The sequence below is a fragment of the Erinaceus europaeus genome, chromosome 7, assembly GCF_950295315.1.
Source record: "Erinaceus europaeus chromosome 7, mEriEur2.1, whole genome shotgun sequence".
NCBI classification, from domain to species: Eukaryota; Metazoa; Chordata; class Mammalia; order Eulipotyphla; family Erinaceidae; genus Erinaceus; species Erinaceus europaeus.
In genome coordinates this window covers 92,926,239-92,942,660 of record NC_080168.1, presented here as the reverse complement: position 1 = coordinate 92,942,660, position 16,422 = coordinate 92,926,239, and the positions used below count along the sequence as shown (strand labels likewise).

The window sequence follows — 16,422 nt, the reverse complement described above, 5'->3', positions numbered from 1 at the left end:
TGTGAAAACTATGGTGATTATCATTGGGAGATTGGAGGGACAGAACTTTGGTACTTGGTGCAATATGGAACTATGCCCTGTAATCTTATAATCCTGTAAACCTCTATTAATCACAAATTAAAAAATGGCTTGAAAAATCCCTCTCAGGAGTATGGAGCAGATTGGCAAATTATTTTCTCTTTTGGGCGGGGGAAACAGCATAATGGTTATGCAAACAGACTCTCATGCCTGAGGCTCCTAAATCCCAGGTTCAATCCTCTGCACCACCATAAGCCAGAGCTGAGCAGTGCTCTGGTGTTTCTCTGTATATGTCTCTCTCTCTCTCTGCATCTCTCTCAAAAATAAAAAATTAATAAAAAAATATTTTCTCTTTTAAAAAGAAAATTTGGGAGGCAGGAGATAGCACCATGGTATTAGAGTAGACTTAGATGTCTGAGGCCACCAAATCCCAGCTTCAATCCCTACACCATCATAGAGTTGAGCAGTGCCTTTCTCTCTCTCCCTCTCTCACTCTCTCTCTCCCCCCTGAAAATAAATGAGTAAACCTTCCCAGCTTCAATCCCTGCACCATCATAGAGTTGAGCAGTGCCTTTCTCTCTCTCTCTCTCCTGAAAATAAATGAGTAAATCTTTATTTTAAAAAACGTACAATTGGGGCGGGGCCAGGCGGTGACGCACCTGGTTAAGCGCGGGCTCTACTGTGCGCAAAGACCCAGGTTCAAGCCCCTGGTCCCCACCTGCAGGAGGAAAGCTTCACAAGTGGTGAAGAAAGGCTGCAGGTGTCTCTCTATATCTCTCCCTCTTTATCTCCCCCTCCCTCCTCAGTTTCTCTCTCTATCCAATAATAAATAAATAAATTTTTAAAATTAAAAAAAAGAAAGAAAAAAAACATACAATTGGGACCAGGTGGTGGCACACCTGGTTAAGTGCACACATTACAGTGCACAAGGACCAGGGTTCAAGCCCCTGGTACCTACCTGCAAGGGGAGAGCTTCACAAGTGGTGAAGCACTCTCTGCCTCTCTCCCTATCTTTTCCTCCTCTCTCAATTTCTTTCTGTCTCTCCAATAATAAATTGATAAAATATACTTTAAAAAATAATAACCTGTCCAACATGTTAAAAAGTGTACAAGTAAGCTTTGAATGATAACATTAGGGGAAGAACTTTAGGCAGAAAGTAAGAAAATAGACCTTTTTTGTCTTGTCTGACATGAAAATTGATTTTTTTTTCCTTTTTGCCTATTACTTTCTAGTTCTTCACCACACAGAATGCATTGATATTACAGAACTGCCTTTGCAGTAAATATGCAAATCTATTTTATTCTTAGTTTAGATAATAGATCATCCCTGACCTTGCAGGGTCTCTATCTGCACATCCCCTTACTCAGACTGGAATATTGAATCCCCATAATTCCCTTGCTTCCCTCTCTAACTTCCTATCAGATCTTCCTCTTCATTTCCACATTTATTTTTTTATTTTTATTTATTTTCCTTTTATTGCCTTTGTTGTTTTATTGTTTTGTAGTTATTATTGTTGTTGATGATGTCGCTGTTGATGATGATGTCGCCGCTGTTGGGTAGAACAGAGAGAAATGGAGAGAGGAGGGGAAGACAGAGGGGGGAAAGAAAGATAGACACCTGCAGACCTGTTTCACTTCTTGTAAAGTGCCTCCCCTGCAGGTGGGGAGCTGGGGCTCGAACTGGGATCCTTTCGCAGGTCCTTGCGCTTCCGCCTGACCCCCCATTTCCACACTTTCAGACACTTTTTATCTCCCTAGTCTTGCTAATTTCCTTGGTCACTTCTTAATCATCAGTCTGTATCCCCTTTCAATAGCATATCTACTATTAAGGTGTATAATCAAGAAGCAGAACAAGATCTCTGTCCCAGAGAAAAACATATATATATATATATATATATATATATATATATATAATTATATTACATTTTAATACATATCTATTTCCTTTTTGTTGTCCTTAAAACATATATATTTTATATAGATCTTAAAGATTTCCTGTGGAAAGATAAATACCAAATGATCTCACATGTAGGTAGAAATTGAGAAATCATGAAAAAAAGGCAAAACACAAGGTGAAACTTGGAGTGGGTGTTGTCTATTTCAAAAGGCCAAAGACTGGGCATAGGAGTGGGGGAATGAGGTTGAGTGGGTGTGGGAACCCAGTGCAGACGCTGAAGGAGGACATAGGTTGGTGGTGGGAGTGTTGTGTAGACATCTAGTGAGGAAAGATGAGAAATTGTACCTATGTGATAGCCACTGTCTTGTAGATCCATATTTCTCCTTAATATATCAATGAAAAAAGTAAAGTGATGTTCAGCTTTAAAAAAAAAAGAAAAAAGAGATTTTCTGGGAGAAGGTGAACAAAACATTTTTCATGGGTGATTAACCAAGCAGCGTAGGTGCGAAGTTGCCATACTTACCTGGGATACTCAATGTTATCGAAGTCAGTCAGAAAAACTGGATAGTCCTGACCAGGGCCTATGGTAAGAAAAGGCATGGTTCAAAGACTAGGAGAATCCCTTTGGCAACTGTGGGATCCTCTAACCTCAAGTTCTTCCTTGTCAGTCCCCAAACTGTGACAACATCATTTCTTTCTTGTCCATTGCAGCCCTCTCAGGACCACTGTAGAAACCTAGACTTACTGAAAATTTTGTTCTGGTCTCTGATGAAGTTGGATTTCCTCAGCCAGAGTAGCCTGAGAGGAGTCCTTTTATACTCTTGATGATGTAACTTGACAGATAAGTGCTTCCTTTCTCTGCCACAATTATAGTGTAGCTTCTGCACATACTTATTAAGGTGAGGAGAGAATCAGGAATCCCTACCACCCCAAAACAAAACAAAAGATAATATTCTATAGAAAGGTTCCAATTTTTTAATTAGTGATTTCATATTAATTTACAAAATTATAAGATAACAAGTATAATTCCACACCCTTCCTACCAGAATTCTGTGTCCCCATTCCCTCCATTAAAAATTGTATTTGTTCTCCCAAGATCACAGATATGGGTTAACTATTATTTATATAATTATATCTATACTTAAATATATTTGCTCATTTTTTCCCTACAGACCTGCCTTATCATCTTTTCTAACACACCTACTATTTCCGAGTATCTTTTCTTTCCTTCCTTTCTTCCTTTCCTTCTTTCTTCCTTCCTCCCTTCCTTTACCTCTTCCTGGGTCCAATGGAATTGGAGTTCAGAGCCCTCTGGTCATCTTCTCCTTCATTTATCCCTCTGGAAGTATGAACCAAAATTCCTTTTTAAAAAAAAAAAAATATTTACTTTTGGATAGAGACAGAGAGAAATTGAGAGGAGAGAGGGAAAGAGACAGACATCTGGAGCCCTGCTTCACCATTCATGAAGCTTTCTTCCTGCAGGTTCTTCTTCTTCTAGCGTTTGCCCTTCTTGCGTAGCCAGTCAACAGCGTCAGGTTGAGCCTGATGTAAAGTTTTGAGACCTCCTTTGAATCTGGAGAGGTGGCAGTCGTTGACTATGTGGGTCATAGTCTGTCTGGAGCCTCAGGGGCAGTTCGGGTCGTCTCTGGCTCCCCAGCGATGGAACATTAGCAGCGCACCGGCCACAGCCTGTTCCATAGCGATTGAGGAGGGCCCAATCATAACGTGCTAGGTCAAAGCCGGGTTGACGCTTGCAGGGGTCTGTGATGAGGTGTTTGTTCTTTACCTCAGCTGACTGCCAACTCTGTTTCCAAGAGTCTGGAACAGAGAAGTTCAGTGTAGGCGTAGGGGACCAGATTGGGTGACGAGACATCAAGCGTTGGACAGGGTGGGCGAAGATATCCGCGTATATTGGCAGGTCCTGTCGAGCGTAGACGTGGGAAATGAACTTAGATGATGCCGCATCCCGACGAATATCTGGAGGGGCGATGTTGCTAAGAACTGGCAGCCATGGAACCGGGGTGGAACAGATGGTTCCAGAAATTATCCTCATGGAGGAATATAATTTGGAATCAACCAAGTGGACATGGGGGCTACGGAACCATCCTGGGGCACAGTATTCTGCAGTGGAATAGCATAATGCCAGAGATGATGATCGTAGTGTGGAAGCGCTCACGCCCCATGAGGAGCTGGCCAGTTTTGCAATGATGTTCCTCGCGCCCACCTTTGCTGCAGTTTTTATGAGATGTTTGTGAAATGACAGAGTGCGATCGAGAGTAACGCCAAGATAGACTGGCTGGGCTTCATGCCGGATTCTCGTATCGTCAAGCTGCACATTAAGCTCACGCGAGGCCGAGGCATGGTGTAGATGGAAAACAGATGATACCGTTTTTGCAGTGCTAGGGATTAGTCGCCATTTTTTACATCTGCCTGATGCTGTATCGCCAATTGACCAATAAGAACGCGTTTGGCAAAGGACAGCCCCTCAGCATTAAGTTGGAGGACTCGAAGAGCAGGACCAACAGCTTGAAAGCTGTCAGGAGCTGCTTGTTGCTGGCTTTGAAAGTGACTGGGATCCATGTGGATTCAGTCGGCTAGGAAGGATCGTCAGTTTCCCCAATGAATGGGTACTCACGGGATGCACCACGGGAAGGTCGATCCAATGCATCCCTTCCTGCAGGTGGGAACTAGGGACTTGAACCTGGGTCCTTGCGCACTGTAATGTGAGCGCTTAACAAGGTGTATCACCAGCTGGCCCCCTAAGCCAAAATCTTTATGGGATGCACAAGGTGGAAGGTCTGGCTTCTGTAATTGTTTCTCCGCTGGACACAAGCATTGGCAGGTCGATCCATACTCCCAGCCTGCTTCTAGAGAGATTCCAGTTTTATCAAAAATTAAAGGAAGAGGGAGGGAGTGATATTACTTTCTAAAATGTGAAAGTTTTACTCAAGTAATAGTCAATCATTTGTAGAATGCTTTACTATCTACACAGCAGTTCTGCATGTCTTTCTCTCTCCCCAAAGCAATTCTGTGACAAGTTGTGATCTTACTTTACAGATATGAAAATTCATCTTTAGAAGGGTGAGGGAGACAGCTCAACAAGTAGAGCAGGGTGGGGTAGATAGTATAATGGTCATGCCTGAGGCTCTGAAGTGCCAGGTTCAATCCCCTGCACCACCATCAGCCAGAGCTGAGCAGTGCTCTGGAAATAAATAAATAAATAAATAAATAAATAAATAAAATTTAAAAACAAGTAGAGCAGAGGAGTTTATGCCTGAGGCCATAGGTTCAATCCCTGACACATGATATGCTAGAGCCAAGCAGTACTCTGGTCTCTCTCCCTGTCCCTTGTAAAAATAAATCTTAAAACATCTTTCTTTTTAACTTTATTTTTATCTGATAGAACAAAGAAAAATTGAGAGAGAGAAAAGGTAGAGAGGGAGAGACAGATAACTGCAACCCTGCTCTACCACCCGGGAAGCTTCCCCCTTGTAGGAGGGGATCCGGAGCTTGAACCTGGTTCCTTGTGCATACTAATATATGCATTTAACCAGGTGCATCACCAGTCAGCCCCCAATAAATTTTAAATATCTTTAAAACTTTTTAAATTGTCCCTCAAAGAAATCATCACTAGGGGGTGGTGGTGCACCTGGTTGAGCTCACCTGTTATAATGTTCAGGAACCCAGGTTCAAGCCCCGGGTCCCCACCTGCAGGGGTAAAGCTTTGCAAGTGGTGAAGCAGTGCTGCAGGTGTCTCTCTGTCTTTCCCTCTCTATCAGCCCCTTCTCAATTTCTGGCTGTCTCGATCATACAAATAAATATTTATTTTTTATTTAAAAATAATAATAAAATAATAAACAGAAATCATCACTATAACCTTACATTTCAGTATTAAGTCACAGATTCTTGACCTCCTTTTTGTCCTACTTCTCCTAATTTAGTGCACTTCCCAGTTTACCACAAACCTATTATGTAATTGTGAATAGCAGAAGCAGTAAAGCAAAATTTTATTTTATTTTATCTATCACGTTACTGTGAGTTATAAGGAGCATATAGTTGTCACCATTTCCATATAATGCTTATTTTTCAGCTTGCATTTTATCATCATGAGAGAGAGGTTTTATTTATCTGAAAGGAGGGCCATTCCCATTGCCAAAGTATTTTATTTTGCTGCACTTAATTTCATGCAGGCTTTGTCCTGCTACCGTCACTTTATTAATGGATGCTTAAATGTCAAGGTCTTTTCAAGGAATTTTCTCCCAAAGTGTGCCACCTATCACATGTCACTTCTCCTTTGCTTTCAGAAAAAAAGGTGTTATATTTGGTGTTGTATAAAGAAAAACTATTGGCCTTTTGTTACATACACACACACACACACACACACACACATAATTTTTAAGACTAAGAAATAAGAGTGACTTTGATTACACCTAGTTACAGACAGCTCTTATATCTATATAATGCAAATCATAATCTGCATTTCTGAACTAAATTTCACTAACATTTTAGGATTCACTAAAAAAAAAAAAGCTTTTGGGGTAGGGGAAAAAAGCTTTTGTTTTTGGTTTATTGTACCAAAGTAAAAGACTTTGGGGGGGGGGAAGAGTACAGGTCCTGGAAAAGGATGACAGAGGACCTAGTGGGGGGTTGTATAGCTACGTGGAAAACTGAGAAATGTTATGTATGTACAAACTATTATACTCAGTGTCAAATGTAAAACATTAATCCCCCAATAAAGGGAAAAAAACTTTTGTTTAAGGTAAAATTTGAGTTCACTTCTTATCTGGAGGATTGCAGGAGTAAGAAGACAAAAACACAAACTGTTCATCATCTTCAAATAATAGTTTTGCATCATTATGAGGAGTTTTAGTTTACAAAACCATGTTATATCATTTCCTTTCATTGTAAAGCAGCCCATTATTATGATGTGAAAGCTGAGGTCTTTTGACTTGGCCATGGTTGTTTAGTTCAATAGTCACTTGAACCAAAGATTTCTCATTCCATCTCTGAATTAATCAGGTAATGAGCTGTCTACACACACACACACACACACACACACACATATACACACACACCTTATGGCCTGCATGAAACAGAAATGATAAAAAACACATACAATGGAGCTGTATAATAATATAGTTATTTAACTCCACTGCTTAAATATTGCAGTTTACAAGCATATGAATAGAAAATGTCCAGCTGCTCAAAAAAAACAGATTGACATAATATGAGCTCTTTGTTTACTTACTGAATAGGTACAACCTGTGCCCTGCCAGCTGCTTCGTCCACAGTCTTAACCTTGTTCTGTAAGAAACACCTGTATGTGTGAATGGATAATTAACGTCATGCTCCAGGTTAGCCTTGGGATCCTCTGTTAAGATTAGGTCCGATAATGCTTGTGAATGTGAGCATTGTACCACTCACTCAACTAGGTTTGGACCAGAGACCAGGTAGACATGGACTTCCAGACACGATCTTTAGAAAGAGTTTCCTTTCTTGAGAGCCTCTAAGGTGAAAAACTGGCATTTTCATGCTGCACTCAGGATAGCTGAACATTAAGTCTGGAAGAATTAGTATTTGGCATGTTAGAAGTACAAGGAATCCTCATATTTTACTCACTTCATTTCAGATAGCAAATTGTCTTAAGATCACTAAGAAGCAGGCAGATGACCTTTTCTAGAGAGGGAGATTCATTAAAATAATAATAATAATAATAATAATGATCTGTCCAGAGCAATGGACTTACTACACTGAGGACTGATACCAGGGTCCCTTCATGATACATGAGAAACCTTTGGTAGTTGACTTACAGATTGAAGAAAACAAACCTATGGCTCAGTTTGGAGGAAGTCTACCCTCAGTGTTTGCACTCAACTTTAAGAGTAGTCATTTTCAAGCCACTTTGTAGTCTCAATACATAAGCAACTGGCACTAATCAACCCACATGTCAACTAAAATGCGGAAGCTCACATTATTTGAATAAAGTCTTCATTCTTTAATCAGTGCCGTTGCTAAGGAGAGTTTACATATGTGCTTTGCTCACAGTCAAACAAAAACAATCATCTCCTCATCCTCTGATGAAATTACACCTTATGTGAACAGGGACTGAGCATGTTGTTGCTGGAGAAAAGAGGCAAGATGGTGTTGAGTTCTCTTAAACATTCCCAGCTCCATCTGTTGACAGAAGTTTGACATATTTGGAAGCTGTGTGTCAGCCACCTACTGTGATAGTTGTTCTACTGGAAATTTAATTGTGAGTGTGCTATGACACTGAACTCGAAAGCTTTGTCCCAAGTGACTTTATCTCAGTTATTATCAAAACTTGGCCCAGGGCCTTGAAGCATCACTGGTTTTCACTCAGTCAACTGAAGTAGAAGCCAGAGGAGAGCAGAATGACATATGTGACAAACAGAGGAAAACAGAAAGAAAGGAAGAAAGAAAGACAGAAAGAAAGACTGCTTTTCATAGAGCTTAGTTCCTTACCACAGAGAATTCCTTGTTTCTAAATTGTTTAAATTTGGTTTGCAGGGGACTGTTTTGTGATCCTAGTGTGCTTCCTGCATCTGTTTAGTCTTAAAAACTTCCTAAAACATTTTTCTTAATCCACTTACGATTTTCCAATCCTTCTTAATATATGGGCTACTTAAAATGCAACTATTCTTCATTTTTAATCTGAGATTTAGAAATGCAAACGAATGTGTGGGCCTTAAGAAGAGATTGGGAAAAATTAGTGCAACAGTTGAAAGCATGTTAGAGTAGTGGTGGTTAGATTTCAAGTTGCCTGTGTTTTGATTTCTTCAATGAGGAAAGACATGCTGTCATTATAACAACTGGCTGTGTTAGATTAGGGGAAAGTAAATGTGTTGTGCTCCCTCTGCTGGCTCTGAAACTGTAACAGCTCACTAATCAGACCTCCTTCCCACTTTAAGAAGCGGTGTGCACGGGGCCAGGTGGTGGTGCACCTGGTTGAGCGCACATATTACAATGTACAAGGACCCAAATTCAAGCTCCTGGTCCCCACCTGCAGGGGGAAAGCTTTGCAAGTGGTGGAGTAATGCTGCAGGTGTCTCTCTTTCTCTCTCCCTCTTTATCTTCCCCTACCCTCTCGATTTCTGATTGTCTCTATACAATAAATAAAGATAATAAAAAAAAAATTAAAGAAAAGCAGTGGTGTGCACAAGAAAAGAAGTAAAAATTAGGAAGGCTGCAGCCTGAAGGTGGCACAGTGGATAAGGTGTTAGACTCTCAAGCATGAAGTCTCAAGCTTGTTCCCAGGTAAAACATGTGTCAGAGTAATGCTCTGGTTCTCTCTCCTAATCCCCACTCATTAATAAACAAATAGATCTTTAAAAAAATCTGAGAAACCTATTCACTTTATTAGTAATTTAAAATGTCAGAAAAAGGAGTCTGGCGGTGACGCCTTTGGTAGAGTACATATACACAATGCTATAATGCACAAGGGCTCGGGTTCACGCCCCTGGTCCCTACTTACAGGGGGAAAACTTAACAAGTGGTGAAACACTGTCTCTCTTTCTCTCTCCTTCTGTCTCTCCCTCTCCCCTTTTAATTTCTCTCTGTCTCTGTCCAGAATAAATGACAAATTAAAACACTACACTAAAATGTCAGAAAAAGCAAACATAAGTCTAATACAAATGGTTAAAATAAGCACTATAGGGATGGGGAAGATAGCATTGTGGTTAAGCAGAAAGACTGTCATGCCTGAGACTTCAAATTCCCAGCTTCAATCCCCTATACCACCAGAAGCCAAAGCTGAGCAGTGTTCTGGTAAAAAATAGGAAGAAAAAAGAAAAGAAAAAATAAATAAATAGAAGGCCATTCGTTTTTAAGGTTGTCAGCACAATAGTGAGAAAATTGGAGGAGGACCCAAGTTCAATCCTAGGCATCACATATGCCAGAATAACATTCTAGTTATCTTTCTCCCTCTCTCATAAATAAATCACTTTAAAATTATTCAGTCCTGGAATCAGAAGATTGCTCAGTCAGTACAAAGGAAGTACCTTACCAGGAGTGGTGAAATCACTCATGGGCAAGACTCAGCTCTACAAGGGAAAAAAAAAAAACCAAAAAACTAATTCAGTCCTGGGCTTGAAGATAAGTCACCTGGTAGATCAACTTGTTGTCAGATCTGATATCACATGGTACCAGGGAAAGCTCCAATGTTATGTGGTATCTCTCCTCTTTGTATCTCTAGGTGCAGTGGTATTTCTTCCCTCCACCCCCATACACACACACACACACACACACACACACACACACACACACATTTAAAAGTGGACCCAGGAATGGTGAAATTGCACATAAAGACCCAGAATGGGGGACATGCAGCCAAATACTAAAACGGTCTTTTCCCAGAACCTAATGAGCAAACCAGTGGATCAAAACAGACTGAGAAAGCAAAAACATGTATCGGACTTGGGGTCTGAAGGAAGGAGCTATGCTATGGAAAGTGTCGTTCTCCAATGTAAGGAAAGAAAGCTACATGATGGCAGAGGAGGGCCTAGAGGGGTTGAATTGTTATGTGGAAAAGTGAGAAATGTCACACATGTACAAACTACTGTATTTTACTGTCAACTATAAACCATTAGTCCCCCCAATACGGAAAGAAAGGAAAAGAAAGCTAAAATATCATCACTCTGAATGAAACATTATGCCTCATTAAAGGCTACTTGGGAACACAAGAGTACACTACCCACAGGCCTGGAAGAAGATCATAGTACTCTGAGATTTGATGGCCCTCAGGGCTTCAGAAGCAATGGGTCCACTTCTGAGTTAAAAGGAGAGTCTATCAGGAGCCAGAAGGCTCCAGAGGTCGGGGGGTCACACCTGTCAGTCAGCACACCATGGGCTGCACAGCCTCCTTTCTACCCAAGCTTTGTTCTCTTTCCCACTGTTGCTTGCTTTCTTCCCCAGGCGCCTGGATGCCAACCACATCAGCTACGTCCCCCCCAGTTGTTTCAGTGGCCTGCATTCCCTGCGCCACCTTTGGCTGGATGACAATGCTTTGACGGAAATCCCTGTCCAGGCTTTCAGAAGTTTATCAGCACTACAGGCCATGACCTTGGCCCTAAACAAAATATACCACATACCAGACTATGCCTTTGGAAACCTCTCCAGCTTAGTAGTTCTGTAAGTTTTATTGATTTTTTTTTCTCCTCTCTCCCTTTAACTTTCCAAATTCACTCTTAGACCTTGCTTGACCTTAAAGCACTGGCTCTTCAGACTTTGAATCTGTACATTTTAACATCCCTGAACTCATCCCCAAAATGACTCATAAAGATTGTAGTTGGGTGGTCTGGGAGGTATCGCAGAGGATAAAGCACTGGTTCTCAACCGTGAGGTCCTGGGTTCACTTCCCAGCAGCACATGTACCAGAGTGATGTCTGGTTCTTTCTCTTTCTCCGCCTGTCTTTCTCATGAATAAATAAATAAATCCTAAAAAAAAAAAAAAAGAGTTAAACAACATTGATCAAGCATCTGTTAAGTGCCAGGTAGTACTGGGCATTCAAAGACAATAAAAGATCACCTCTGCCTTAGGAGAATCCCACTGTATATTGTATCAGTAGTCACCACACATGGGCCAACAAGATCACTTACATGAATAGTGTGTTTGCTTTGTCATACATACAAACCAGGTTCAAGAGCCCGGTTCCCACTGGAAGAAATTTCAATGCTGTGGTGTCTTTCCTTCTGTCTCTCTGTCTCTGCCTCTGTCTGAAAGCATCAAGAAGGAGCAGTGAAACCCCAGCTACAAAAAATATATACAAATAATTGCCATTCTTACTATAAATTTGGTACAGAGACCCAAGTTAATAAAAATTAGTAATTTATAATTCAGGTCAAATTGAAATATGCCTTTCTTGTTTAACAAGTACTTCTTGAACCCCTACCCAAAAAAAAAAAAAAAAAAAAAAAAAACAAGAATCCCAGGTCTGGGAAGTTGTGCAGTGGATAAAGTGTTGGACTGTCAAACATGAACTCCTAAATTCAGTCCTGGAAGCACATATGCCAGAGTGATGGTCTGGTTCTTTCCTGTTTTAAAGATAGATAGATAGATAGATAGATAGATAGATAGATAGATAGATAGATACTATTAAAGAAAGAAAAGACGAAAAAAATCCAGAATGAAACTTGATGTTAAGTTATACATTTTTATGACTTGTTTCCCCCAATAGGTGTTAATTTTATAATTCTAGCAAATCCAAAAATTTCTCAAGTAACTACTTAAGCAATAGTCTTCGACCTCACCAACATGTCCTGGAATACCACCTCTCCAGAGCCCGGCCCCACTAGGGAAAGATAGAAACAGACTGGGAGGGGGTTGGGCAGTAGCGCAGTGGGTTAAGCACATGTGGCACAAAGTGCAGACCGGCAGAAGGATCCCGATTCGAACCCCCAGGTCCCCACCTGCAGGGGCGGTGAAGCAGGTCTGCAGGTGTCTATCTTTCTCTCCCCATCGCTGTCTTCCCCTCCTCTCTCCATTTCTCTCTGTCCTAGCCAACAACAATGACATCAATGACAATGATAATAATAACCACAACAATGGTAAAATACCCAGGGTAACAAAAAGGAAAAATGGCCTCCAGGAGCAGTGGATTTGTGATGTAGGCACCGAGCCCCAGCAATAACCCTGGAGGCAAAAAAAAAAAGGAAAAACAAACAGACTGGGAGTATGGATCAACCTGCCAACGTCCATGTCCAGAAGAAAAGTAATTACAGAAGCCAGACCTCCCACCTTCTGTACCCCAAAATGATCCTGGGTCTGGATACCCCCAGAAGGATAAAGAATAGGAAAGCTTCCAATGGAGGAGATAGGATGTGAAACTTTGGTGGTAGGAATTGTGTGGAATTGTGCCCCTCTTATCCTATAGTCTTGTCAATCATTATCAAATTAAAAGAAAAAGAGGAAATTTTTTAAAAATAGTCTTCTTAAAAGTGTAGTGACATTCCCCCGGTCCATATGTGATAGCCAACCAATGTCAGCACAGTTCCTGAAAAAGATCAGTTTGTTTGGTAGCTTTGGAGATGACTTCTACACTGTTTCTCCCTTGCTCCTTGCCTGCCTGCCAACCTACTGCCTCTTGCCACAATTCCACTTTACGTGCCTTTCTCATGAATTGAGTATCCTGCTCTAGGTCTGGCCAGCATCTTACTCATCTCTTGATTCCTCACAAACCCTATCTTGAAGTGTTGTCAAAGGTACTCAGTAAATGTCACGTAGGTGGCACATAAAACCAACAGTATTTATTAGTCTGGGAAGACAGGAGATTTTTGACTCTGTTCACAAATTTCTATACTGAATTTTACAAAATGGTACCAAGACCCACCCGAAGTCGGGCCAGTGCTTTAATTCTCTTCCCTCACAAGAAGGAATGACTTTACAAAGACAGTTATTACTGCTCACTCTGTTGATAAGTCCATTTTCTAAAAATTCCTTTAGGACATGGTCCAGGTTTCAGTTCTGCACACAGCTGTTCTCACTGACCCTGACCTAACAGACTTCCAATTGAGCCGACGATGATAATTATACACATTACCACTGTGTCAAGAGAGCTAATCTCCTTGGGCAGTTGAAAATCTGATCACCATCCTCTGTGGCTGAAATTGTTATTTCATGTTACCTGTCGCCTCTCCATGGTAATGTAGCCATTATAAACCAGCAACTTTACTGAAAAAATGTGCTGAGTTCACCTAGAATCTTCTTTTCACCCTCCTCTTCTCAGTAATAGCCAGTATATCTGGTTAGCATCCTAGTCCTTGAACAGCCTGCACACCCTGATACATGAAATCCAAACGGTAACTCTTGACTGCCTGTTCCATTCTGTAGTATAGACTCATTTGTGGTACGCCCAAATGGGCAGACAGGCCTTTTTAAAATGTTAAATAAAGCACTCTTTAATTATAATTAGTGCATTTTTTTAATGTAAATGTGTTTGAATTTGACTTCTCAAAGTGTTGTGCCTTCGTGGCTGTCTGTACTGTTCTCCTGCAGGCATCTCCATAACAATAGAATCCACTCCCTGGGAAAGAAATGCTTTGATGGACTCCACAGCCTAGAGACTTTGTGAGTTGACCTTTTATTTGTTTCCCTTTTTTCAGTGTTTTCTTAACTACTCTGAGGGAATCAAAATAGCCTTAAAGTCAAAGTTGCTGTTTGGCTTAGTTCATCTTTTAGTTGATCTTTAAACAGCTATTTTTCAGAGCCTTTGTCTTATACACACACCCCATCGAGCTAAACAATGCAGCTGAGATTTCAGATTAGTCTAATGAGGGATAAATTAGTTACAATCATTATAAGCTAAATGAGATGTTCTCTACTGGGCAGTGATTGCTTGCTCAGGAATGTGTGTTTCCTGTCACAGGTCAATTCTGTGTTGTCACTCAGGCTCACTATTCATGAGTCAAGTCTTCCCCACTGAATGGAGGGTGAGGAATGGGCAGATGTCCAAGGCTCCACTGGGAGATGAACAGGCGTCTCCTTAGCAAATTGCAAGGGCTGGATTAAAAGCAATTCAAAAAGCTCAAACTTGTAACAGCTACCACTTGTCGAGTCTACTTAGAGTGAAATACTGCACTAAATATTTGGCATACATGGTTTCAATTTATCCTTACCATAGGAAGCCCAACTCTGCTTTTGCATAAAGGGAAATTTGCTTTATTGTCTTTCAAAGGTGCAAGGAAGAGAGAGCATCACTCAAATCAATCTCCCTGTTACTTTGTTTAAGAGACTTTAATGAGGAGGGTAGAGAGCATAATAGTTATGCAAACAGACTCTCATGCCTGAGGCACCAAAGTCCCAGGTTCAGTGTCCCCCGACCCCTCTTACCGCCCCCAATACCATAAGCCAGAGATGAGCAGTGCTCTGGTTAAAATAAATAAATAAATAAATAAATAAATAAATAAATAAATAAATAAAATGGTTATTAAAGAGACTGTTTACATGGAAGGTTCTGGAGAGATGGATTTATGGATTTAGGGATAAGTGGGGTTGGGTACTGCATAGGTCTTAGCTTATTGTCTGTCCTAACCCTAATGGTAAGAGAGAAATAGAAATAAAGGAAGGTACAAGTTTTCAGGCCATCAGCTCATTTGGCCTTCTGTATCAATGTTAGGTCTCCTTGTTAAATAAGGCCCTTTGTTTGGCTTCCGGGTGACAGGCAGTGGGGGTTCTCAGTGTTCTCAGAGAGAAAGGGTACCATAGCTGTGAGCCCTCCCCTCCCCCACCCTTCGTATTTTTAATATTCAAGTACAACAACCACAGTGTTGTGAATCTACACAATCCACAGGGCCTATAAATCTGCAATACAGGTTCTCAACAGGCCTGCAGAAGGAACTGAGCCTTGGAATTCATCACTTACTTGCAAAGAGACTTTAGCAATTTGTACAAGGTTAACTAGGACAGGGGAGATAGAGTATAATGGTTATGCAAAGAGACTCACATGCTGAGGCTCCAAAGTCCTGGGTTTAATCCCCTGTACCACTCACTATAAGCTAAAGCTGAGCAGTACTCTGGTAAAAATTTATTAATTAGTTAATTAGTTAATTAATTATGCCTTAGCCTTTAATCAGGTTTACGAGTTTCCCGAGGCTCCATCTGTTGGTGATCTTCTCGAGGTCACAAAACATTGGCAGTTCTCTTAGCGTTATGAGGTCATCTGTATTCATAATTAGGAATGGGGGAAAAAAATCCTTCTCATAAGGAGATGCCAAGGCAAGATGAACTTGCCCAGGCAGGACTTTGTTGTGAACATCATGGTAAAGATGAGCAGCTCCTTGGCTGCTAGGAAAAATGAGAGCTTCTTCTTGATTTATGCAGAGCTGAGTTGGGAAGCTTAGTAACTGGGAAAGCACCTTCCAGTCCTCTTCAGCACAACAGGAACAAAAAAAAAACAAGATGGCATGTGATAAGTATTTCCATAAATAGTCTCCCTCCAGCACCACCCCCACATTTAGGGGGTGGGGTGGGGGGAACCTAGGCTTGCATATAAATACCACAGGGTAAAGCATTCCAGGACAAATTCATGTGCGCATCACCAGCCCCCACCTTGCCCAGGGCTAAGAGGATCAGTAAATTGGTTGCTCCTAACCTCTTCCTTTCCTTCACCAGAAATCCAAGTAATTTATAAGGGTCCAATCCTCGTTTAATCAAAACAGAGCATCTGGAGAGATTTACAAACAGGAAGGAAATGTATGTCCACAAAGGACACGAGTTTCCTGCCTGCAGTATAGCTTAAGGATGGTTTGCGCCAGACAAGTAGGAATCTTGATTCATGTTGAACTAAGTGAAATTATCTCTCTCTGACAATTAAATAGCAGTTCTTCTCCACAGAAGAAGATCTAGCCACATCTGATTGCCTGACCAAAAGGTTTTTCTGCATCATCTGGGAAATCTGCCATTTCCACACACCAGGAGGCAATTACTTTTTATACAGAGATGTAGATATACAATGGAGTAAGACTATAAAGTGTTGTGTATAGTGGAGCGAAAA

General features: G+C 41.0%; 1 protein-coding gene across 2 annotated transcripts in view; it reads left to right on the top strand.

Annotated features, from left to right (window-relative positions):
- Nucleotides 1-16,422, top strand: part of LGR5 (leucine rich repeat containing G protein-coupled receptor 5) — a 157,545-nt gene that overhangs the window by 108,040 nt on the left and 33,083 nt on the right. For both annotated transcript variants that reach the window (XM_007537593.3, XM_007537592.3), the window contains exons 5-6: nucleotides 10,847-11,062; nucleotides 13,926-13,997. In XM_007537593.3, coding sequence (XP_007537655.1) covers nucleotides 10,847-11,062; nucleotides 13,926-13,997 — 288 coding nt within the window. The remainder of the gene's footprint in view (nucleotides 1-10,846; nucleotides 11,063-13,925; nucleotides 13,998-16,422) is intronic.